The 27,406-nt window shown below is 46.9% G+C and overlaps 1 protein-coding gene across 1 annotated transcript in view; it reads left to right on the top strand.

Moving 5' to 3' along the window:
• The first annotated feature begins 21,017 nt into the window (after positions 1 to 21,017).
• TNFRSF4 (TNF receptor superfamily member 4) overlaps positions 21,018 to 27,406 on the top strand; it is a 56,893-nt gene continuing 50,504 nt past the window's right edge. The window contains exon 1 of the mRNA XM_069241100.1: positions 21,018 to 21,290. Coding sequence (XP_069097201.1) covers positions 21,137 to 21,290 — 154 coding nt within the window. The 5' untranslated portion in view covers positions 21,018 to 21,136. The remainder of the gene's footprint in view (positions 21,291 to 27,406) is intronic.

Genomic DNA, 27,406 nt, shown 5'->3' on the forward strand with positions numbered 1-27,406 from the left:
GTCAGCCCAACCCTCCCTGCTCACAAGCAGTACCTAACCGAAAACCCAAACAGTAAAAGGTGATTTCTGGCAGTCTTTACGCATGGACTCAAGAGTGCGACATCTTGGGAAGTTGTGGTTAAACGGAGAGTACCCTTTTCTCACATGAGCAATACGTCTCCGTCACATATATGCAATGAAGGAGATGCATCGAAGTTTTCTGTATGTTTTATTAACAAGACTGCAATCTATTGTAAAATGCATGAGCTGCAACAATTAGGATAATGAACAACGCAAGAAAGGGAATTGTGAAAATGAGAGTTGCTAATACACAGACCCCACCATCTTGCAATAACATGAGATGTGAATTAGACCCTAACTCTCTAGCATGGAGAACCTAATCTCTAACCTAAGGAGAGCTAGGTGTGATAAACCTAATCAGCCAGTACCATGTCCAAGAGAAGAGCCCCCCAACCCTCGTTACCTTAAAATGAGGTCTCTAGATCAAACTCTGTGGGGACACGAAGGCTGGGTCTGTATCAAGGCGACGTGTAGCATAGATAGCGTTGATGGCATCTGGTAGGAATCTGCTAATAACCTTGTCTGCGTGAGATGTATTTATACAGACCTTGTAGGACCCCTGACTCAAGTATATTCCCAAACAATAGATAAGGAGGCGTGCTTGGGGCGGCAATTATATAAACAATTCCTTCCAAAAGTACTTTATATTCCTGTCACGTGAGTGGGAAAGGGACAGGATGTGAATACCTGCGTATGTCACTTTTCTTTGACGCTGATAGTGTCACCATTACAGAGTGGCACTGATAATATGAAATCAAAACATCTTCCTAACTATAAACATAGCAGCCATCTTGGAAAAATAATTAAATAAATGCGCTATAGCAGAGCAGGCTAAGTAAGGTAAAGGTCACTAGGTGACTGGGCACAGATCTGCAAGCCAGAAGGCTAAGCGAATTCCTGATTCCCAATAAGACTAAATAGGATCTACTACAGAAAGACAAGCAACCCCCAGCAAATGACATCTGGCATTCTAGTGACAGCAGAACTCTGTTGAAGGCAAATACGGTATAGATGGATAGAAGGCAAATACGGTATAGATGGATAGAAGGCAAATACGGTAGAGCTAGATGTTGCCCTTTGCACTGTGGTACCAGACAAGGGCCAGGACCCATGTTATTTGCACGGTGGAGGAGATACCGTAAGTGCTGGGACCCTCGACGGAATTCCAACATGCTCCAATACAAGCTGATGACAGCCAAACCTTGTTCCATGGAGCAAGCCCGACCACAGGGGCAAGGGAGAGTGACGACAAGCCTCAGTACACCAGGAACCCCCGTGAGACGGTTGGAACTAGATGCCGGACAACACAGAAGATGGAAGGCAAGGGGAGTTAGCCTTGTGGTACACTGTGTGGGGATGGGAAGCTATTAACTTCTCTGTCCTGTGGTGAAGGAACTCATCTTGCTTGGTCCTTTAGGACACTTTGAAGCACCAGCATGGAAAAGGGAGCCTCAGTGTGGATCCATGTTACAGGCGATGGATACTCTGATGGATTACAATGCACTCCCCTGTAGGGGAGAGGCTGAAAGGGCAATACAGGTTGGACTGAGCAGCTGGATTGGACGGGATTCATATATATATATATATATATATATATATATATATAGGAATGTCTTGGGTCCTTCACCATTGGAGTTGGGAAAAGGATGAAGTAGGTTTGTGGGGGAAAGGGAGGAGGGGTAGGGTTTATGGGTCTCTGGAAAAGGACAACAAAAGATTATTTTTTTGTCGGACCAGCATCAGCTAGAACAGATGGCTCAGAATTCATGTATGTATTAAAGGTGAGATTAGGATACAGGAGGCATGCGTTATCCCATACACCCATACCCAATGGTTAGGATAATTATGTGGTATGTGAGGGGATTGAACTCCCCTGTTAGAGACATAAAATCTGGAGGGAAATCAGGGGTTGCTACCGTATGTAGTATGCCTTCAAGAGACACACCGGAGAATCTGGGATACACACTATATGAGATGTCTCTATTCCACCTGATAGTTCATGGCCCCATCAACTAAGAAGGATGGGGTGATGATTGGCATAAATAAGAGTTTTTCCTTCATCCTTGTGAAGATTTAGAGAGACCCCCTAGAGGGGGGGCGCTATGTATACTTAGAGGGGAAGGTACAGGACCCCTAATGCGTATGTCTCAAATCAGGGCCAGGCGCAGAACATTCAAAATCTAGCAGACCAGGCTAGGACATGGGCATCAGAGAATCTTCTCTGGGTGGGGGATTTTAACCTGGCACCTCGTTCCACCTGTAGTGGGAAGAGGGGGCTGACTCTTGAGTGACAACGCTGAGAAGTGTGGTGCCTACAGCAATTTCTATTGGGCCCTATACTCTGTTGAGAGATGGTGTCCATGGAGGATGTGCAGGTCTATCTTAGAGAGGCCTCTGCCCTCCACTTAATGGGGGCAATGCAGATAGCCTGGAAGAAGTGGTCACAAAAGACATGGCCCTCATTATGACTCCTGACCTCCCCAGACGTTGCCCTCCTGACCGAGACCTGGATGAACCCTTCCTCAGCGCCTGACATCGCCATAGCCATCCCGGACGGCTACAAGATCACCCGCAGTGACCGCTCCAACAAACCAGGAGGAGGCATCGCCATCATCCACAAGAACACCCTCAGGATCACGACCAACACTGAAGACACCCTCAGCACCTCTGAACACCTGCACTTCCAAATCCACACTGACCCAAACACCACCCTCCGAGGGACCCTCGTCTACAGGCCCCCCGGCCCACGACAGCAGTTCAGCGACCCCATTACCGACATCATCAGCACACACGCTCTCGCATCCACTGACTACATACTCCTCAGAGACTTAAATTTTCACCTCGAGAACACCAACGACAACAACACCGCCAACCTCTGCCTCAAACAGCTCGTCACAACACCGACCCACTCCACAAGACACATACTCAACCCTATTTTCTCCGCCAGCAATCACGTCTCTTTCAGCCACACCACGAACTCCACTGGACAGACCACTGCTGCATCCACTTCTCCTTATAGAAACCCACATCACACCACCACCCACAACGGATCCCCCACCGTGGTTGGAACAGGGTCACCAAAGACCAATTTATCGCAACCCTCTCCCAGAACCCACCCTTCGACAACACCGACACTGATGTAGCTGCCCGCATCTTCAGGCAATGGGTCAACACCTGTGCCAATACTCTCGCCCCAATCAAGAATCCTTCCAACAGATGCACCGACAGAAAGGCCTTCTGGTTTACCGCGGACCTCTACGAATCTAAGCAAAGCTGCGGAAGACTCGAGAGAAAGTGGCACCAAGATCAGACTCTGGACAACCTCACAGCCTTCAAAAATGCCATCAGCAGACACCACCAACTCATCCGAGCAACCAAGAGAACCGCCTTCAAAGACTGAATCAACAACGCACACAGCCACAAAGACCTCTTCAACGCCGTGAAGGAACTCTCCAACCCCAGCTCCAATGCCAATGACATCCTGCCATCCCAAGACCTCTGTGACTCCCTAGCCTCCTACTTCCACCGCAAGATTGCAGACATCCAGGATAGCTTCAGCACCCAGACCCCCCCCAGCAACCACCAACACCACAGATTCACCTCTGACCATCCTCCTGCTCTCTTGGACCCCCATCAATGACAACGACACCATCGAAATCATGAACACTATCCACTCCGGCTCTCCATTTGACACCTGCCCTCACCACGTACTCAACAAAGCAAGTTCCGTAATCGCACCCCAACTATGGAAGATCATCAACAGCTCCTTCGAGTCTGCCAAGGCAGACCCAAAGGACCTCAAGAACTTCCGGCCTATCTCCCTGCTCCCCTTCCCGGCAAAAGTCATTGAGAAGGCTGTTAACAGACAACTAACCTGCTTCCTCGAGGAGAACCGCACCTTGGACTCTTCCCTATCTGGATTCCGCAGCAACCACAGCACCGAAACCACCCTCATCGCGCTACCGACGACATTAGAACCATACTGGACAGCGGCGAAACCGCGGCCCTCATCCTCCTGGACCTCTCGGCCATGTTCAACACAGTCTGCCACCACACTGTACGCTCATGCCTCAGCAATGCTGGAATCTGTGACAGAGCCTTGGACTGGGTCATTTCCTTTCTCACTGGCAAAACCCAGAGAGTCAGCTGCCCCCCATTCTGCTTAGAGGCCACCGAAATCATCTGCAGCATACCCCAGGGTTCATCCCTCAGCCTGACCCTCTTCAACTTCTACATGGTCCCGCTCGCTAACATCGCCTGATCCCACAACCTTAACATCATCTCATATGCTGACAACACCCAGCTTATCCTCTTCCTTACCAAGGACTCCGCCAACACCTACCTTCACGAAGGAATAAAAGCCCTCGCCGAATGGAAGAAGAGCAGCTGCCTCAAACTCAATTCCGACAAGACAGAAGTCCTCATCTTTGGGCTCCACCCCCTCCCCACGGGATGACTCCTGGTGGCCTACCACTCTCAGAGCCACTCCGACTCCCACCGGCCACGCACGCAACCTTGGATTCATCTTGGACCCCTCACTATCCATGACCCAGCAAGTCAACGCCATCTCCTCCTCCTGCTTCAACACCCTCTGCATGCTCCAAAAGATCTACAAATGGAGACTCACCCAAACCAGAAGAGCAGTCACCCAAGCCCTCGTAAGCAGCAAGCTGGACTACGGCAATGCTCTATACGCAGGAACCACAGCCAAACTCCAGAAGAGGCTGCAACGCATCCCAGAATGCCTCCGCACGCCTCATCCTGGACATCCCTCCCCACCGCCACATCACAGAACAACTGGAAAAACCTGCACTGGCTCCCAGTCAATAAGAGAGTCACCTTCAAATTCCTCACCCACGCTCACAAAGCACTGCGGACCAGAATACCTCAATGGATGACTCTCCTTCTACACCCCGACCCGGCATCTCTGCTCCGCCGACCTCGCAACCGTCCCACGCGTCCACAGAATTACAACTGGTGGTAGATCATTCTCGCACCTTGCTGCCAAAACGTGGAACACTCTTCCCACCCACCTGCGCCAGACCAAAGACCTCCTTACCTTCAGGAAACTTCTGAAGACCTGGCTGCTCGAGCAGTAGCAGCACCCCCTCCTTCTCCCCATTCCCCTTCTCAGTGCCTTGAGACCCTCACGGGTGAGTAGTGTGCTTTACAAATTCCTGATTGATTGATTGACCTCCAGGGCCACGGTGGTGGTTTCACCGCCATCAGGCTGGTGGTTAAGACCGCCACATTATGGGTGTGGCGGGTTGGCCTCTGCCAACCCTCCACATCCCCACTCATACCACCAGGGCAGTTCGCCCCGCCGGGCCCGAGATGAGCATCTCTGACTCAGTGGTCCCCAGAAGTCCGTCGGGGGTATTTTGAACTGGCTTTCCACCGGGGTTTCCGCTGCAGTAGCACCGCCATGAAACCCTGGCGGAAAGGCTACCAGTTACAGGGTATTTCTTCCCTGTCACTGGCAGACATTTCCCCCTCCCCCCCCACACCCAACACGACCAGCAAGCACAATACCACCGCCGGCAGTACTCCACCAGCCCTGCCATCAGGACGCTGCCAGGCCATATTACTGCTCATAATGCGGCTGGAGTCCTTCTGCCCAAAATGTGGCAGGAATCCAGCAGTACTCGTAATATGGTGCCCGGAAGACTGCCAGCACTGGTGGTCTTCTGGCGCCCGTGGCTTTCGCGGTCAAAGTCAAAATGAGGGCCATAGTCTTGAGAACAATAAAAATATGATTCCTGATAATGCCCCCGGACGGGTGGCCTCACCAACTGCTTCAATAATTATATTGCATCAGACCTTCACACTCTCATCCATAAGGGGGACAAACCTGTGCATAAATACGAGTGTTATAGGCCCATAGCGCTCCTGAATTCTGCACTAAAAAAAAGTTATGAGAGTATTGGCAAATAGACTCCCACCACACCTTCCCTATCTGGATGACTCAGACCAGTCAGGTTTCATTCCCCCAGTGACAGACCACTGATAATATACGTTGGGTTCTGCATTTGATTGAGAAGGCCAGGGTTAGGAAAACCCTCTAGTCAAACCTGTGGCTTGATGGTGTAAAAAGACATTTGATGGGGTCAAATGCGATTACGCCTGGGAACGAATACTCAAACCTGGATAGCCGCCTGCTATGAGGACCCCACTTTGAGAGTTCAGCAAACGGATTGTGCTGAAACACGATCTATCTCGCTGAGGAGAGGGACCCAAAAAGCTGCCCTTTGTCACCCCTCCCATTTGTCCTTTTTATCGAGCCTCTGGCAGCCACGGTGTGGGGCGACGCCAGTATATCAAGGGTATGGCTTTCAGGAGTGATCATCATAAGATCCACCTGTTTGCAGACGATGTCTTACTGATGCTAACGGAACCCAAGTTTTCCATCCCTCACATGATTGGGGCCATGAAATCACATGGAAAGATCTACAGCTTCAAGGTCAATCTCAGTAAATCCAAAATGTTCAGCATAGGAATCCCAGCGGAACCCAAAACGGAAATACTCTGGGCTACTCCCTTCCCCTGCGCAGAGAAGAAAATGGATTATCTGAGCATTTATATTGTATTGCCTATATGTGACAAATTACCCTTGACTAATACACTCGATCACCAGTGATTAATGTATCTGATAGAGACTTATAGCTGCAGATTCCTTTCCTTTGAATTCTCTCAAGGCATCAGACGGGACCTGGAAGATTTTTCATGAGCAGTACTCCTGTGCACTGGTAGGTGGCGTTGATCAGCTCTGAGTCCGTCGTCAACATTGTCCGCATGGGAAACTGTTACGGTTCCTATATAGACACTACCAGGCACGCTGAAGTCAGTACTTTTCTTTCCACTTCAGCTAGCACTGATCACTCCGTCACTTTTTGAATGGTCTTTTTTGACTTATGTCAAATTCATTTTGAGATTACTCCTGGTGTGTCAAAGATGTTGTCATGGAAGAGGATGGGTTTTAAGCCCTGCGTATCCTGCCATCGGACAATGTCTGTGACAGATCCACACCTCATCTTGACCTGAAATTGTGCCCTGAGTGCCGGGTCATGCATCCAAAGGCTTTGAGGGAGCGGTCTCTAAAGGAGAAGGTGGCCCAGCACACAACTCTAGGCAGGTTGAGGTCTCAGTGGAGAGGAAAGTCCCAGGACCGTTCGCAGGGTCGGAAGTTGTCATCATCCCACTCAAAGTCCTCCGGGTGATCGGGTAAGTCGAGGCACAAGAAAAAGAGTAAGAAGTCGAAGTCCTCTTCGAAATCCCCTCATCCGTCAGCCAACGCAATGAGGGAGCATCATCGTTCTAGGCCACATTCTTTGGAACCTGTGCCTCGGCTGACTCCGTTCCTTCCTGAGTTTCTAGTAGCTAGAGCAACCTCTGCCTAAAGTAAATAATTTTTTGAGGGCATGCATCTCATTTTTTCAGTGGTCAGACTCTACTAGAGTGCCTTCAGGCCCCGCAGGGTCAGTAGGGGCATCATCAGGTTCTGGACCAGCAGCTTCGGCCTCAGTGCCTAGGAGCTCTCAGGAATCCGGTCCTGGTTCCAGACTGATACCAGTTGCACCACCTCGACCTTCACCCTCACCCGTCCCATGGCAGATTCTCCTGGCAGCACAAGCTCCCACGAGCTGTGCCATCCCCATTGTCATCCCGACTCTGAGGTTAGGTCTGGGGGAATAATGGGAGGGGTTGCTGGACCCTTTAGAATACCAGCCATGCGAAGAATTGGACTGGCATGAGGACTTGGGTGCAGCAAGTAGACTGGACACATCGCCAGATACTGGTATGCTTTCTCCCCCCTACCATGGCTACAGAGGAGGAAACCTCTTATGCAATGATAGTGAGGAGGGTGACTAAGGTCCTGGACCTTCAGTTACCCTGGTGACAGTCATGACTAATCTGTTGACAGAGGTGCTACAACTGGGAGCTTCCACCTTTGAAACCCTGCTTCCGTTCAATGATGCCCTCATGGACGTCCTTCTGGGTACCCTATCCAAACCCAGCACAGGAATTCCTGTGAATAGGACAATTGCCCGCTTCCATCACCTCGCACCTGTGGACCCAGGTTTCCTGATGCAACACCCCACCCCTGAGAGCTTTGTGGCCAAGCTTCTACTTCCCATGGCACATACCCTACTGCTCCCCCAGATAGGGAATTCAAGAGGCTGGATTCGTTTTTGAAGATGTTTTTCCCTCCAGCATTGCATTGCGGTCTGTGAACACAACATACCCGTTGGGCCGTTATTCCCACATACTGCTGGACAAAGTTGTGCAAGTGCTACCACAGGTCCTGGAGGAGGCCCTGGCTGAACTCTTTCTGGCTGCTGCCAATAGGAGAGGTGCAGCAAAGTTTACAATCCGTTGCAGACTGGACACGACCCACTTCCTAGGCAGATTGGTTCCAAACGACAGTGGCCCTGAGGTGCCATGACTGGCTGAGGATGTCTGGCTTTTCGGGAGATGTCCAGGCTTTCTTGATGGACATGCCCTTTGATGCACTTGTCTCTTCAAAGACAAGGCAGATTTGGTGCTTGAGGCCTAAAGTATTCTTGTGCTACGGCCAGGTCCTTGGGCCTCATGGCAGCCCCCTCCCCCGCAGTCTGCTTTTCACTCCTTTTGTGGCAACAGAAGAGGCTACCAACTCCCATCCAGCCATTGTTCCAAGCATGCTGCCCAGCCTCTGTATGGCCGACGACACTGGACCTACCAACCTTGTCGGTCAGATGGCCAGCGGTCTGGTCAGTCTCCCCATGTAGAATCCTCTAAACCCTCATCGTCTAAGATAATCTGGAAAGGCAAGGGACTCCAGGGGAGTCCTGGAGGCCAGTCGTTACTCTGAGGGTTGGGTCTATGGGATGGTAAAAGTATTACCAATCTGCTGAAGTCCATCTCTTCTTCAAATGTTCCCTATAAGAAACCAACTAACAATGGATCCACATGTTTTGCAGTGGTGATGAATCGCATGCCATGGGCTGTGCAGTGGCTTCCCAAACATCCAAGGCCTCAGGTTTGTTATTACGCCATAGGCCCAAGGCCAGCTATGAAAGTATGGGACTCCTTATTAGGCTATCGAACCTAATTCCATTCCTCTCTCCCCGTACGCCCTTGCTGGGTAATCGAGACTTCACACCAGGTTTAATTAAAGGAGACTTTGACTGTTGGGTGGAAGGAAGGCTGTAGAATACTTTGAGATTTGTTTCAAGGAGTGGGCAGTAAGCCTTTTCTTCACTGTAATCGAGTACCACCTCTGGGAAGTAGACCATATTCACTACTTCCAATTGCACCATTGGGCCCTTCAGTCAGACAGTGGGAGCTCTCAGCCCCTGATGGCATGAGAAAAACTTTGTCATGTACAGTGGTCCAAAAGGTCTTACCTCCAAAATCTACGCCATATTGTCGGGTGCCTGTACCTCCGTGCTTGGAGCTACATTGTGCGTTGGCAGAAGGCCTTGGGGAAGCAGTATTCAACATCTCAGTGGGGGAAATTGTGGGAGGGATGTCCTATCTTTTTATGAAAGTGTCTAGAACAGAGACGTTATGTACAAGATAATGATGAGATCGTGTGTGACACCTGAAAAAATGCAGCACATGCATAGTACAGTGGATGGGTTATGCTGCGATGGTGCGGACAGGTGGGAGAAGTGTTACATATGTGGTGGGCATGTCCGAGACTCCCAACTTTGTGGAAGGATATCCTCAGCCACATCAGGAGGGTGGTGGGCTTCCCACTGCAACCTGACCCAGCAATGCTGATCTTAAATATGAGATCACCAGAGATTAAATATGTAAAAAAAGAGGGAGTGGCAATTGATTACAAACATGTCTCTGGCAGCGAAACAGCTTATTGCCCCAAAACGGAAGTCAAGTCATATTCCCACTATGTCAGAATGGGCGGGGGCACTTCTGACGGCCTGCCCACTGGTAGCGCTGTTTGTCTGATTTAGAGATGAGCACACACACAGTTGTTTAGTAATTCAGTTTACTTTAAAAATGACACTTCCACACAAGCCATTCTTACTGATTTCGGGATTTGGAATAGTCTGAGTTGTCACACTTGTAAGAGTGTGATGGTCAGTAAATGTGTTGGTAATGTAGTTGGCTGTGCTGGCAGGGGCAATGGGTGGTGCAAGCCTGCTGATGAGGACCGTGGCTCTTTTTCTTTTTCAAATTAAGCACCGCCTACATGATTACAATCTGTATGACTTGCCACGTAAATAAGGGTGATGTAAGTGTGTCATTTCTGTAAAGGACTCAATACCTGAATAGCTGCTGTGCATTGGACTGTCGAAGACTGCTGGGTGTAAGTGTAGGACCCCCGAAAGGGGGTGAGTGGTGGGGTGTTGATGCAGCCAGTCTAGACCTAGGAAGTACCGATGAAACTTGAGACATACCCTGTGCTGTCAATATTGTTTATGTTCTGTACCACTGTAAAAACAATCAAATATGTTTTAACTAAATGTTTCAGACCAGTCTGTGGTGACGTAGAGGAAAGTGGTCAAACTGCTGCAGCTTTACCCCGCTATGATATAATGCTCGCAGCATGAGGAGACAGGAGCAATGGCTATACTGCGCCTTACCGAGCCCAATCTTTGTGGTGATTTCACAGCGACTGCTCGCTTTCAGAAAAGCCATCTTTGAGTATAAGATATTGCAAACTTTGTGTACTCCAAATGTAATTCTCAAACCTCGGACCGGAGATCAGTGCTCTCATCTGAAACACGGGGCTGCTGCACTTCAATGTGCGAGCACAGAATACTGAGACAGCGTAATATTGAAGCCATCTCCGGCCTCTTTAATCCATGCCCCTTCAGCTCACTTTTGCAGCTTTCTGCTTTCTCCCTGTGTGAAGCTCTTTCGAATTTCTCTTCCTCCGTCTTTTTCATGTGTATTTTGCTCGCAGTAAAATGCTTGAGGCAGAAAAATAACTGCTGGTGCCCTGCTAGAGTTCTATAGATTTTAGTGGTAAATGTGAGGTACAAGGGGAAGTGGTGGGTAAATACAAATGTATTACTATAAAATAGGTGAGGTTTCGGGAGGATACGCCAAAACAAAAAAAAACAACCACAAGTGGGTGAGGCAATCCACTTTCACAAAATATACATCTACTTTTGTAGTACTGAAGACAAACCAGACTTACTCCCGCTAAATTGCTAAGCCTTGCAGTAAGTCAATCACTACTTAAGACCAACCACTGGTCCTGCAAAACACTCCCAAAGAAAACATTGTAGGCAGAGAATAACACTAATCCCATATAGGAAATAATACAAAATAAATGCAAATTACATTTATTTTTAATAATTGAAATGAAAGAATTTCCTTTAAGTAAAATGCTTTTTTTAATCATAACATAATTTTTTTTTAACCATTAAACTATATTTTATTATTTTTTTTGTAAATCTTTTTATTAAAGCAATGCTCAGCATACAACCTTTGATTCAGCTAGTGCAAAGTATAGTCGTTACAGCCAAGCAACCTAACAACCTCAAAAATATAAGTGTGTGAAATTTCAGAGTCACATGGAGTGCACCAAGTTGTGGCTTAGTCAATGTGATAGCCCACCACCCCCACTTTCTCCCCACCCCTCAAGGGACCCCTGCATGCCCCTAGTTAACATTCTGAGTCTCTATATGTTGACCACGGTGACCATATTTTCTCATATCTCTTTGGGCAGCCCTGACTCTGGTAGACAACCTGCTCTGCCTGCTGGCACCAGTCTAGATCTCTGTCCCAGTCAGGGATCCCCGGTGACCCATTTGCCCCAACAGTCTTGCAATATTCCGCTTGACAACACTCTCGCCACACGCAGCTAGATTTTCAGATTTTTGGGCCATGTTTCCTCTCATGTAATGTGTATTAGTAGCCACTGGGGCTCCAGCGGTATCTGGAGACCCGTAACTTTGGACATAATTTGTGTTATCTCCCTCCAGTATTTCTGCACCATTGGACATTCCCAAAGGATGTGAAAACCGAATCTCACCATGTCGCATCCCCTGGTGCATCGGGCAGATGCAGAGCTTCCCAGTCGGTGCAGCAGTGATCTGGAGTAGTATGCCCTGTGTAGGATTCTGAATTGTTTTAACCTGAAACTGGCCCTTATGGTGATCTCCCTAGGGCTTTGAATCGCCTCCATCCAGTTGTCATCCTCGATCATCCCAATGTTACCTTCACAGGCTACCAGGAGGTTCTGCACCAGGTCAGAAGAGTTATTGAGTATCTTCTTATAGATGAGGGAGATGGCCTTAGTTGTCCTGGGTTCGGATAAGAGACTATCCTCTAATGGTGCAGACTCAGGAAGTTGCAAGTACTGAAAACACTCTGATTTTCCCATACCCTACTCTTTTGCCAAGTCTGCAAAAGGTAGGAGCACCCTCTTTCCAAATGTCCCCCAAATGATCTATACTGATCAGCCCCCATTGCCTGAATCCTTGTAGTTTCCCAACCTTACGCAGTAGTCTACTGCTCCAGATATGTGTCCGGAACGTTAGTCTGTGCGCCCAAACAAGAAATTTGCTTACCTCCCTCCACGCCCATACTACTGATCCCAATCACCATAGAGAAGTGACAGATAGCCCTGTTTTTCCATTACCACTCTGTGTACCAGAAATACCGGGTCCTCCCAGTCCGTGAAAACAGAGTCATTTATTGTGCATAATTGTGCTGCCCAGTAACAGAGGCGTAGATCGAGTATCGCCAGCCACCTTCGACTACTCTGTGTTGGAGCTTGGATAAAGAAATACAGGAACTTCCCTGATCCCACAAGAGGCGGTGCAGCTCACCATTAATTTCCCTGAACAGTTCATTTGGCACCCAATATGGAGTACTCTGTAGGACGTACACTAGGTATGGAAGGGTCATCATATTAAAAAGAACTGCCCGCTCCATTAAGGAGACCAGCAGTCCCTGCCAGTGTGCCACATCCCTCTGGAGGTGCTCCAAGAGTCTGCCCCATAAAACACAGTATGTGTGGTGTGTAGACCCAAATATTTAAATCCTCCGCTCGCCAAAGCTCCTCCCAGCCCCTCCCTCCGTAATCCCGGTCACTAGAGGGTCATATTGTATCCAGGCTGCTAGCGGCTCCAATGCAAGGGCAAAAAGCATTGGGGAGAGGGGGCAGCCCTGCCTTGTTCCCTTCTGCATGGCAAAGGGATGGGAAGTCATCCCATTTACCCGCTCTCTCACCCTCGGAGCCTGGTATAAGAGCTTAATCCAGTTACAAAAGGAGGGGCCCAACCCCATCCGGGCGAGAACAGCGAATTGGTACGACCATTCATTACTGTCAAATGCTATTTGTGCATCCAGTGACATCAGAACTGCATCCTCATGGCCAGTGGCATCTGTCATATGCATGACCCCATACAACCTTCTCAGGTTAAGCTTCATACTTCTGTGAGGCATGACTCCAGATTGGTGTGGGTTGATCACGATCGTAATAACTTTGTTAAGTCTATAGGTCAAGATCTTCACCAATACCTTGGCCTCTACGTTTAGGAAGGAATTGGGCCGGTATAAATTACAAGCATCTGAACTCTTGTCCTTTTTTGGTATCACCACAATTGTGGCTGTTCTTTGGTCCACTGGGAGAATCCCCAGCTTCCCTGAACCAATTTAGCATGTGCCCTGCCACACCCTTAGCCACTCATTTAAATAATTCTATGGCAATCCATTGGGGCCGGCCGCCTTTCTGCTCTGGAGCTCCCTGATTGCATTCCCAACCTCGTCCTCAGTCCAGTCCTGTTCTAGGTCAGACCTGTCATCCCCAGAGAGAACCTGAATGGAGATATCTTTCAAATGATCCACACATTCCTCCTCAGTGTGAGTGGACAGGGGCTTGAATAGCTGTTCATATTTCGTGGCAAAATCATCTGCTATGGCTTCCCTGGTAGTGTGCATTCCCCCCTCTGCATCTTAGTGTCACAACCCAGTTCCTCCCCCTATCCCTTCTTTCCAGACAGGCTATGAGTTTATTCACCTTGTCTCCCACATCAGAGAGGTGGCGCTGAGATGTCAGTTCATACGCTTTGGCCTTCTTTTTCGGCCAAGTCTCAAAGTTCCTGTTGTCGCAGTTGGAGCCTATGGCTCTGTTCTGGGCTAGGCTGCCCAACACTCAGTACTTCAGCCTCAAAAGTGGCAATTTCCATTTCTAGCGCAATGCATTGCAGAATGCGCTCTTTCCTTATGCCACCGATCGAGGCCTGTGCATGGCCACGCAGGACCATCTTGAAGGCTTCCCACAGAATGCACTGTGAAGCAACTGTTCCTTTGTCTTCTCGAAAGTATTGGGGCGTTCGTTCCTGCATCTTGTCTTAGAAGGATCTACCTTTAAAGTACCAGGGGTCTGTTCTGTGCGGCAGCATCTACCCCACTTCAGAGCCCATCAGTATGACCAACGCTGGGGACTGATCCGATATGCCCTGTGCAGACTGAGTAAATATGTAGTCCAGGTGGGAATAACTATTGTGTGCATGTGAAAAATAGGTATATTGTTTATCTGTCAGGTGATGTTCACGCCACAAATCTACTAGCCCCAGAGCATCCACAAATATTTTGACTGGGCCCACCTCATTTCCCCCGCTGGTTCCGGAAAGCCTTTACTTCTCAGGGTCCAATGGGTCATTCATATCCCCACCCAAAACAAGTGTTCCCGTAGGAAACGCGAGTAAGACCTCAGCAAACACCTTAAAGGTGTCCACGTGGAGCTTTGGAGGCACATATATGGTGCAGAGATTGATCGTCCGGCCCTCTAAAGTGCTTGTCTGCACCACAACTCTGCTGAGTGGGTCTGTTCATGTCATACCCGGTGTGTAGGGGACTGCTGACCTAACCAAAATTCCCATGCCCCTGGAGTTGGCTGTAAAGCCGGAGTGTGCTAGGAGGGAGTATCCCATTTGGTTTAATGCCCTGTATCTGTTACCCTTTAGATGGGTTACCTTAAGTAAGACAAAGTCTAGCGAGTGTCTATGGATGTACTGAAGGCTATGATGCATTTGGTCTTGTTACCAAGGCAATTGACATTCTAAGTCATGACCTTCACCTTGTAGTTGTGTCGGGACATTCTATTGCAATAATCGCGATTGTATCACCTAATCTCGGCCATAGACAACAACCTGGCTCCCGGTCCCATCCAACCCCTGTGAATCTCTGACCAGGAGGACATGACATTGCTGAGCATTTACATTTTAAACATTTGATCAACATTTGAACAACTTCAAAAAACAATTCCCTCCAAACTCCCCCCACACCCTGCTACCCTGCGCAGTAGGCGTAAGATAGTCCACCCCTAAACTTGCAGAGTGCCTGTTGCTACAGCTGAACCATTCAACTAGTTAAGGATTGGCTGGCGTCACCAGATAAGTTGACTTGCCTTCCAAAGTACGCAATACCCCTTTATGCATGTAGAAACTTACACATCCAGGTTGGTCGTTTTCTGTCCCAACCCACAATCGGTTTCAGCTGTTCTCCCTTTTTCAATACATCAGTCAACAGTGCCCAGTCATGCAAAACAGTGTTGAGCAGAATCTCGTCTCGCCCAAGGCACATCAACTTCACACTGCCTGACCAATCGCACTGGCCCGATTTAGAGCCAGCACTCAATTCGACAACCAGAGTCAATTTACTGTCTTGCACAGATCAGTTACTGACTTCGGCGGCAGCTCTTCCAGCATGCTTTCCAGAGTTCCCACAGCGCAGCTCCTCTTTTGGTCTCTTGATGTCCATTTACCAGGGGTATGCCAGCCCACAGCCCAGTCTCAGGCCTCCAAAGGTGCATTGAAGTACCAGGACTTACCCTCTGCCAGTACCCGAATTCGAGCGAGGAAGAGCATCTTGTACTTAATGTCTTTGGAGGGCACCATCTTCTTGACCTCATCGAAGTTGCAATGTTTTTGCTGCACCTGGAGTGTAAAATCTGGGGAAAAAATGGATTGTGGCATTTATGTATGCAATGTCCTTGTGCAAGCCGGCTGCCTGTAGGATGGCGTCTCGATCGCAATAGATCACGCTAGTAGAATTGCCCTTCTGCCGATAAAAACTAAAATTAACGAAAAACATGTTAACAAACAAATTTCAGGTTTTCTCGAGGATTACAATCTTCTACATCACACTCAGATGGGTTTTAGACCTTTGCATAGCACGGAATCCGCCCTGTTGGCGGTTACCGAGGACACCCATCAATGCGTTTATTCAGGTGGTTATGCAGCAGTTATCCTTTTGGATCGGAGTGTTGCATTTGATACTGTAGATAATAATTTTCTCCTTCAGAGAATCTCTCGGATGGGTTTTTCAGGGACCCCATTTCAGTGGCTCTCTGACTTCCTGAAGGACAGGACCTTTCAAGTCCTTGATCGATCTTTTTTTTCTAAACCTCTGCCACTCAGTTGTGGGGTGCCGCAGGGCTCCTCTCTGATTCCTACTCTTTTTAACATTTGTATGTCCCCCCTGGCAAGAATTATTGAGCCACATGGACTATCTCTATTATCTTATGCGGATGTTACTCAGTTGGTCTACTCCTTCTTTGCAAAGAATACCCAAGAACAGGCTACCTTATCTTCCTGTCTCTCAGATATCACCAGATGGGTGATAGAGAGCAAGCTTAAGCTCAACAATGGGAAAACAGAAGTTATGATCGTCGGGAATCCTTCCTTACTTAGGTCCCCATCCTTAGCAGTGAACTTGCCTAATGATCTACCTCTGCCTATTCCATAAAAAGCTTGGGCTTTTGGCTAGACCCGCACCTTACAATGGAATGCTATTCTAAGAAACTGGCAGCTACCTGTTTTGGTTTTCTAAGAACCCTTAGGAAAATCTTTAAATTACTTCCATTTTCAGCCAAAAGACTTCTTACTCAGGCTCTGATACTTTCACGTCTCGATTATGGGAATGTATGCTCCTGAGCTCTCCGCATGTTCTAAAGCGACTTGAGGTGATGCAGAACGCTGCTGCTCGCCTACTCACAGACACCCCCAGACATTCATCTTCCACTCCAGCCTTGGCTTCCCTCCATTGGCTTCCGATTGAACAACGCATTATTTGTAAAGCTATGTGTTTTATTCACCGAGCCCTTCGAAACAAGGGTCCAGTCTTCCTCAGACGGATGATCACTCCCTATACCTCCGGAGAATACTCAGATCTTCTTCAGCTTTTTTAATTAACTCCTTTCATGCTAAGAAAGTTAGGTGGGGGGGTAGATCCTTCACCTGTAGAGCAGCTAAGATCTGGAACTCCCTCCCCTTAGAACTTCATCATGACATGTCAGAATCTTCTTTTCGTAGAAAATTGAAAACTGTATTGTTCCCTGTTTAGGTCTGTTCCTCTTACCTAGTGATCTTCCTCAGCTCTGGGAGGCCTTCGGGTAGAAATGCGCTCTGCAAATCCTTGAAACTAAACTAGTAGAGCACCCTGGCAATAACTGTCCTCGGCAAGGCCCCTGGCTTCGGCAGCGATACAGGTGCCCTATGCGCCCATTCTATGGGAAAAAAAACCTTCGACAGACGCTTGGGTGGAGGGGGTTAACTATCAAGCCCTCCAGAAAAAGGTATGCACTAGGCCCCTCCACCCCATCTGGGACCCAAACCACTCGGAGATTATTCCTTCTCGCCCAACCCTCCTGGTCCTTGAGTCTTGTGGCCATAAGCTCCTGCTGACGAGTGAAGCACTGGACCTGCTCATCTAACTTCTTGGACTTAGACTGCATCAGGTTGATATGCAATGCCGCTAATGTGACTTTCTAAGCCATCTTCTTTAGATCGGCCTGCAGTAGGTTAACATCAATGGTTATCGCGTCTAGTTTGGGCTCCAGTGAGGTTTTCAGGTCCTTAATCGCTGCCATGGTGGCTCCCAGCAATGGCTTCGATCCCGCGGGCTGTTCCTTCACATCAGCCACCATCTCCAATGACTGCATGGTTGTGGCATATTTGTCCATTTTATTGATTTGGATCGGCCCTGTCCCTTTAGGTTTAATTGTTTCACTTAGTTCTCGCTGATCCAGCGATATCCATTGATAGGGAGGAAGTCTCCCAATGCCTCATCAAGTGTCCTGGGCACAGTACCACCCAAGAGTTGGGAGGCCAGGGCAGTGATGTCACGCCAACCACCCCCTGCCCCCCCTCCCCGAAGTTACAGCACAGCCTGCAATCAAGTGAGCACCGAGGAGCATCCATGCAACACAGTCCCAGCTCAAGTTTTCCTGGGTAGCGCCATCCAAAATGCCCGCGGCACATTAGGGTATAGTCAATGTAGTCCCAGAGGAACCAAATGGTGGGGCAGACAGTAACAGCCTATGTAGAAGGAGGGGCCACATTCCGAGCCACCACACCACAACCTCCCTGCTCCCCACTGTCCTGCCAAGTGTCCAGACCGGGGCCCTCCACCAACTCAAGCCCCCCATGCGAGTCCCAGTCACCTCCACCTCACCTGGGTCACCCGTTCCACTCCGTGCCAGATGCTTGTTTCAAGAACGCCTGGGCCCTACGAGCGGGCAGGCCGCATGATCGTCACTGCACCTCATGGCGCCCGAGGGCTGCAACCTGCCCCAGCCTTGCCTTCCAGTGTCTGTCGGCTTTTCGCACTGGTGACCCACTCACTCATTGTTGCTGCCTCCAGTGGGGCCACTGCCTCCAGCTTCAGTCCCGTTCTGGTGCCACTGGGTCCAGGGAAGTTCGCTCCCCTTCCAGCCACTCCGGTCCTATGACACCATGGCTCCGGGCATCTCCCGCCCTCTGCCACCATCTCAGGGGGAGCTGGCCACCTCTCAATTCGATCCTTCACGGGCACAGCAGGGCCCCAAGTCTTCAGGGGAATGCCTATTGCTGGATGTGCATGGATTAATGTTGGATGGTGGGGTTTATGTTGCGAGCTCGCTGGAGCCCACTTAGTGAGCAGCCATCTTGGCGACCGCCAGGCCACGCCCCCATTACATTTTATTTTAAATGCTAACGTAAATAATAATTAATGTCAAAATTATGGTAACATAACTTGCAATCAAGCCCCGTAATACATAGAATACAACAGACACGGTAAGGCAGGATTAAAATTGTAATTAATTTTAATTTATTTAAAAAGGAATTTAAATGTATAACATTAATTTTAATTATAATAAAATGGTATGCTGAATTTCTGAATGTGTTGTGACTTGTTAGTCACGCGTGAAGAAGAGTAAGTGAAGGTTTTTTAATTCAAATAAATAGATAATTTTTAGGGATTTTTGTTTAGCTTTATTAATTTTCCCTATTACTTTCTAAACAAAAATATCCACAAGAATGGCAGAGAGCTGCACACACAGCTCAGAAATTACTAATAGCAACTCATGGGACTCATAAGTTTAAATGTAGATTGAGTTCCTTGCCTGGAAATGTTGAATTTCATCAATGAGGTGATCTCTGCCGAGGTGTAGGTGTGGATCTCCATGTACAAATTTACTTGTGTCACTTGGGCCATCTGGCATGAATAAAATAGGTGCAGTGTGGGTTGCTGGTGCTGTACGGCAAGGGATGCCAATGAATATTATAATGAATGAAGGTAGAACATGTCACAGTTGTGTGAATGGGCACACTCTGGTGTGGATCCTAGTAGTAGCATAGCAAGGATGCTATGTGCCCTGGTGCAAGTGAGGAAAACAGCCCCTTTGACTGATACTAGGTGAAAAGGGAGAAATTAGCGGGGTTCATTGGACCCTCTGAGCTCTGCACCAGTGCCAGTGCACCTGCTGCACCAGTGGTAGATACACCACTGGTTTGTAGTACTGGAAAAACAGTAGTTTCTGCAGTTTAGAATGGAGAGACAATAGCAAAGTTAAGTGTGTGTGGAGCGATATTGAATTATTTCAGGGTACAGCTATTCAAAATTGAGGTACACTGGCATATGAGAGCTATGTTTGTAGTCGCGTGCTAGAATGCATCCGATGGAGCATATCCACATTTAGGTAAACTGACTGAGTTGGGTATGTGGTTCACTAATAAATAAGTGAGGGCTGAATAAGTCAAAATTGAGATCATTGGCAAACACGGAGAAGGTGTGTATGGACCATGCCAGGACTAAGGTACCTTCTCAGAGCTTAGTACTGTAACCAGAGTAAGTGGTGCTGTGTGGGAGTGGAGGGGTCGCATCTCAAAATCGAAAGATGTGTCTAACAGATCTATCCTTTCAAAATACCAGGGGTCGGATTTATCATAGGATTATGTTGCTCTTGTGTCACACAGGGCAAGGGCAAAGCAATCCCCAAGTGAGATTTATCAAGCAACACAAAGCCTCATTGAGTGCCCTGCTTTGCTTGGGAAATCTTGAGTAACGCAAGGCAGTCTTGGATTATTCTGCTTCAAAATGCTATCCCTTCCCGGAGGTGGGGTGGAGGCAGGTCAACAAGGAGAAATATATTTTTTTCTCCTCAATAGAGCCTCTTTTTAAGTACGCTGTATTCTGTACCATACTTCACAAGAAAGAAGAGCCTCAGAGGATTATTTTTGTGAAGGAAGGTGCTCCCCCCCCACATACAAACAATCCTGCCTGTAACGCAGGTACCAATTACACCATGGCGCAAGGGGGGACTAGGCAACATATTGTGTGCCAGCACAAGCAGAGAGCAGGAAAGCCCCGTATATTCATGCATAAGGCGCACGGCTGTCCGCTCCTCAAACGCACTGCAGCAAGCACGTTCTCCTGCTTTGTTGTGTTGTCAAACCCTGATAAATCTCGCTGCTAGAGCACTGGGGGGGGAGGAGGGGGGGGGGGGGGCATATGAAGAGCCTGAACAGACTCACTCAGTGCCGATGAGCATATTAGTTTTTTAACACAAGAAATGCTATCTTTCCGTTTATTTCCACACGTGCTTCCGTTTTTCTGGGTCTAAAAAAAAGGAAAGCGCCTAGTGCGCACTTTTAGTGACTGCCAGCGCCGTCTCGTTGTGGGACTTCCCCTGCTACCTATAAAGAGATCTGCCCACGGGACGGCTGACTCCCAGAGGTTGCGAGGGACGCCGGCCAGAGCTTGAATGAATGACGGGCCTGCAGGGCGCCTCGTCTCCAGCCTTCTCTAGACGCCGTCACCGGTGAAGAGTCCGCCGTTCACTGGGACGATGCTGACCCTAGCAGTTAAGAGTTCCGCCCACCCAGCGTCCCCCCTGCGGCTGTCGTGTCTCCTGCTGTTCCTTTCCCCTGCGGGCCTTTGCTTGCAGTGTACGCCTACACAGCACGAATATGAGGGCAGATGTTGCAACAACTGCCCTCCAGGTGAGCGCTACCCACTACCCCCTCCCCCGGCTTCACGGTGCTGCCCTGAGGCAGAAGTAGGCATGATGCATGTATGGATTTCTATACTTATTTTCAGCGTTTTGCAGATAGCTAACTGATGCTTTGTATTTACTTCAGAGCGCTATCTTTCCAGGTATGGTTTGAGTATGTGAGATATTAGGTTGAATGCAGTGCTTTCTCTGATTGGTGGGGCCAAGTGTGTCTCAGCCTAGGTGGGGCCGCCAGCGCTTTGGAGTCCGTTATAATCAACTATTTAGCACTATAGGAAACAGAACACTTACTATTTCACCCCTGCGTAACAGAGGTCCTCGCGAGTCAGGCAGGAGGAGGATGTCCCCAGGCTTACCCACACTGGAAGGTAAGCTTCCACCCACAAACCCCATGCCCCTACTGATGTGGTTGTGGGGGTCCCTTCAGCATATCTTGCGGCTGTACCCCCCTCACGTTTCGTTACGCCACTGGGTAAATAGAAGCAAAATCAGGGTTTTCATTCTCCGCTCATGCAGCATGCTTCATCTGGCAGGTAAAAAATGTCTGTCATGCCCAGATGATGGTCTCTTGGTATCGCTAGCTCGCCATGAATGCTCCTTATAGTTTTGAGTTTTCCTATTTACTAATAAGGCTGCTGTTCGAACTGCTCGACTTTTTCTGCTAATTTGCGACTCACAATTACTTCTGATTTTATGACTATTCTGTATTTACTTTGCATTAGAGCTTTGTTGCATTATTTACGTACCGCTTGATTTTTGAACTTTCTGTAACAAAACCCTTTACCTTTTCCATGATCTAGAAATCAGTTTTTGAATGATTCCAATTATTTACCTTTGATATTCTGCTAAACTGATGTGTAGGATGTTCTTTTACCCAATATCAACCCAGAGTGAAACCACCTGAGGGAAATGATGGAATTTTGAAACATTTTGGAGTGTCGAGCATTGGGGCACGGTCCTAATACTGGGGTTGAGGTTCTACTTCCACCTACTTAATCCCAGTAGGGGTTTGTTGGATGGTATGAGTGACCATCCTAAACAAGGGCAGCCCCTGTCCCTTGTGCATCGGTCGTTTGAGTACAAAGCCCTTCGCATGTGTCCGGTTGGTACCTTTAGAATACAGTTGGGGGGGGGGAGGGTGCTCCATGAATGCTCGAGGGAATCTCAAGGTCCTGTCGGACCCTCGAGCTGAACCGCTCTGCGACTTCTGCAGGTTTATACCAAGTGCTTGAAATGGAAAAATTAAAGTGCAGGTACTCTGTGCCAGAGTACCTGCTTGTTTCTGAGAAGTGCCGGTACTCTCCAATTAAAGGTATTACGTTTTTTTTTAGATGTGCCGGCACTCTCCCTCTCACAATAAAAAAGTGCCGGTACTCAGTACCGGACAGTACCGGCCCATTTAAAGCACTGTTTATACCCTCTTAATTTTGCAGCAGCCCTGCGCTCCTTATCTGCCTGTCCGGAAGCCTGGGCCTCCAATGCGAGGACGAGGCGAAGACAGTCGAGAGCGGTGGAAAAAAGTGAATTTCTGTTGATGAAAGTCTATTCCCAGGGAGCAGTGAAGCCGTCAGAAAGATGGGTTCGCAAACCATCTTCCCTGGCGCAGCCCGTCCCCTCATTCGTACAGCCCCTTGAGTTTAGTGAAGTTTCACAGACCCTGACGTCTTACACATATATGGAAAGGATGCGTTCACCGCCTGCACTTTCTGGGAAAAGGCCGTTTGAAGGAAAGCACCGTTTTGTTTTCTCCAGATCCGGACAACGTCTGTTTGGATGAAGCAGCACCCTGGCACTTCCCCGAGATGCTCGCGGCGATGGGCGAGGAAAGGGGTGGGCAGAAAGTAATTAAATTCACAGGGCGGCCGGCATTACTTACTGAGCGCCTGGAATTAGGAGGCACGTCTTTTGTGCTGGGCCTGTCGGTCGCAGACCCTTTCTTTTCTTTCCAAGCGCCCACAGTAGCGCCACCAGACAATGACTAGAATGTTCGGTGCCATTATTCGATTGGGCTAGTTTAGGTTACATTTTCTTAAGTGATCTAACTAGGCCATCGCCCCGATTACAGAGATAATACCCTGAGACACTAAAATACATAGTGTCAATGAGATGAGCTGGTGGTGACTTCTGGTGTCTGTCCACGATTGGACAACCTTACCTCCTGTGCGTGTTTTGATAGAGGCAGAGAGGTGTTGTGCAGCGCTGCGACGTCATAGTAGTCTTTATTAAGATGGAGACACTGTGATGAGCCCTGTGGCCAGGTCAACCGGGATTGTGTGACAGAAGAAGACCAAATTATGTGGAAGAAATACTAAGTTGTGCAGAAATAAAAGGCAATTGCAGCACATTTGGTCGGCGTATTATTTAATTATTTTGGCATTTCTCTTACACTTGTTAACAGTGTGTGGAGAAAAGGGTTGTCACTTCATTGCTACGAGTTCAACACCCAAAGACTCTCCTACCCCCTTAAACTGTTATGTGCGGATGACTACTAGGAGTAGAGAGGGCAGTGAAAAAGGTTATACCACACTGAGGGGAAGATACTGAAATTGTCCACCAGTTGATCGTGGTATATTTAAGGAGTAAAATAAATGGTCTGTGGATTCGTATCTAGATAGGATTCTCCTGATAAACGTCACCGTATTTCCAGGGGCGTAGCTTTAGGGGATGTTTGGGGTGTTACAACCCTCTATTACATTTATTTTCCGAAAAATACTTGGTTATAGGTGCTGTCAGTTGAGTACTGTGAGCTGTCAGTCGGATTTCACCAGGAATTTTTACACACACAGACAAAAACACACATACACTGTCTCTCTCTCTCTCTTTTGAAAGTCCTAAAAAATATTGGTTATTTTACAAAATGTTGTCTTTCTTCTCACTTGCTACTCCTGCCAAACCGCATTCCTCTCCCTTTCCACTGCCCCTTAGGCCCATCTCATGTACTCGGCTTGTTGTATAATGTATTTAAACATAATACGCTATCCTGATTCTCATTAAATCTGAAGCTCACACCCCCTATCTTACTAACCAGTATTTAATGTTTGGTATTAATGGACCAACACTTTAACTTGAATGAAAAGAAAGTGACCAGTAAAATGTACAGTTGTGTGGTGGTCAAGAAATATAGGGACAATATAACACACCTCATATGTATGTTTTGAGAAAAAAGATATATCGGTTTAGATCCTGAAGCAGGTGGTCAGCAATCATTTGTTTCACCGGAACAAGTATTGACTAACTTTTGATCCCTCCGGCTAAGATACAACAACTGTGGAAGGCTAAAAAGAGTGATTTCTATCTTGAGTTGTTAAGAAAATCCGGGGGACATATGGCTGTTTGTTCTGAGTTTGTATGAATCTGTGTGATTGGTATGATTGTAGGGTTTTTATGTAAGGATTGTATTTTACTATGTGTTTTTCCTTGTTTTTTGCTTGCTGTCACTGTTTTGATCTGTTTTTATGGCAATAAGCCGAAATAAAGATTATTGATTGAATGATTGTAGAGCTGAGTGGGCTTTGAATTGACTGAATAATGTGTTCTATTGATATCAAGTAACTATAATCTTTATGTAAATAATTCAGACAATGATGCTTTATACTTTGAAAATTGTGAATAAGGGATAAAACAATTACAAAGATTGTAATACATGTATTATTGATACTGTTGGGTCAGTGATTATTTATGATATTAAATCAGAGCAGGAAGTAATACAGGTTAAGCAGGAATGCATATTGTCATTAAACACCTAAAGACAACAATAAGCAACTGTAGGAAACTTATCAACCTTTGTAAAATGCATTCTATTGCACAGCAATACATGTCGTCATGTTTTTAGTGACTTTTCATCCGCTTGAGCTCGAAATAATTGTTTTGGTAATATTTGTAAATTATGAGGCAGGTGATGAACTATGTGTCAAAGGCAACAAATAAATAAGTATGTGGAGAACGCCACAGTGGCAGAATCATAGAATTCCAGTGGCTTTGCCTATCGCCAATCTGTATGTGGCCTCCCGCCCTGACGGAATTCAGAAGTCAAAAGCCTTGCACAGTAGAGACTTCACTTAACTTTGTCACTTTATTCAGGAAGGCTTCTAGTGTGAACTTCATTTAACATGTAGTACATATATTTATTTAGAAGAGTTAGCTCCTCAATGAATTAACACCAAAGTATTAACCTTTGAAGTAAAACAAGAATGAGATATCTTGTGGCTTTAACTGTACAGTAAGAAACCGGGAAACCAGTGATCAACTTATGTGATCCTCAGCAATTGCTTTATTTCACTTTGGCACCTTTTCCTCCATTGACACACATGGAATCACCTTGAAATACATCGGCTCAGGATACGTATTCTATAAAAACGTGTCTTGTTTATGGTTTAAGATTACAATTATGCTCTAAACATATTAACATCCCCACCCACATAGACGGGCATGACACCTGGCACTCCACTTGATTAATAATGGCATCATCATGGGAAAGGGTGGGTCAGTTCATGAACGTTTTCAAGGTTATGTTAAGAAATTATCACGTCTAATAAATGGCACTAAGTGCAGTGTTACAATCTAATGTACTAAATTAAACCTCTCCCCGCTACAAAACATGCACTTTTTGGAAATCTGAAGTCTTTGACCAGAAAAAAACAACTTCCTGGAAAAAGCAAATACTTTTAGGGAAGTAAATTAAGTAAAACATGTCAAATGTAAACAGGGCTACCTAAGTGATATGGATTACTTAAATGGTTTTTACAATCATCGTTGAAATATATTTGTTGAGTAATGATTAGTGTTTAGGCCTTAAAGGACATCAGTAAAGGGCCCAGTACTGCCCTCTTTCAAAGTCAGTTTTTATTACTGCCAGGTCTGAATCTTGGAGGTACAGCCCCTCTTAGCACCTTGACCTTAGAATCATATTGAGAGATGGCTATTTCTGTCAGAGACTTTCATGCATATTATAAGCTTCTGTGGACATTATTTGTATAAGCTAGCCCTATTCACCATCCCCTCTATTTCGATTTAATGTCCATGTACTGCCAACAGGGGGAGCAGTGGCTTAATTGCGCACAACTCTGTATCTGTTGCTTTTGCTGGGCCAAAACAGTTGGGTGCTGATCTGTGTAAGCGATTAGAGTGTGAACAGCACCTCTTGTTGGATGTTTCTTAGAGAACCAGCATGACCACAATTCCTAAGTATATGAGTATGTGTGTGCGAGGATAATGGTTCTTTGGAGGCATTTGAGAAGAACTACCACACAATTGTGCCAATTGAAGACAAAGTACATAAATACATTTATTTTTTATTTTTATTACACTTATTAACATTTTACAAGGTCAATAATTGAAACAAATCAGAATTATACAGATATATCTGTGAAATGTAGAATTAAACTGTAAATGCCCATTGTTGCTTTAAGGAATTTACAAACATAAATAGGTTCTATTCTTTGGGGTGATGTATATTAAATCAGTCAGTCAAGAGAATTTGTAAGCAGCAGTTTCTATATTGTTTTGTCCATTTTCATTGAACAGAGCTGATGGTGTGCAAACATTTTCCCCAGCAATATTGTGGTTAGAATTATGATATAGCAATTTGCTCGTAAGTCTATCGATAGGATTCTCAATGTAATTTTTCCCTTCTTGATAGTTTAGACTCTCAGATTCGTCTACTTTGTATTCCTCTCCTACTTCTGTAAGGGCCATGATTTGTCATGCGACTGTCCATTTATCATCTTTATACTAAAATTTCCCAGTGCATTAATTTGTGATTAATTGGTATTTCATGATTATTCCGAAGCGTAGATGGCTCTAATTTTATCAGCACATTTCCATGTCTATAGTTTATATCCTATATATTTTTTTAGTTATCACTAAACATAATGCATTGTTGTTTTTCATAATAGGAAGTTTTTCTATTAGAATTCTTCGCAACGGGTAGACACTTGTTTCTCATAGCTATTTGTTGAACATGCTACTGTTCTGACCTAGAATTAAGCATCTATAACAGTACCTAAAATAGGCAAGCCACATAACACACTCTTGATCGGCATTTTCAATTTTCATACTTAAATTAGTTGTTTTTTTACCTTAGATGAGTGTGTTCAAGGACCACAA

The sequence above is a fragment of the Pleurodeles waltl genome, chromosome 6 (genome assembly GCF_031143425.1).
Source record: "Pleurodeles waltl isolate 20211129_DDA chromosome 6, aPleWal1.hap1.20221129, whole genome shotgun sequence".
NCBI lineage: Eukaryota > Metazoa > Chordata > Amphibia > Caudata > Salamandridae > Pleurodeles > Pleurodeles waltl.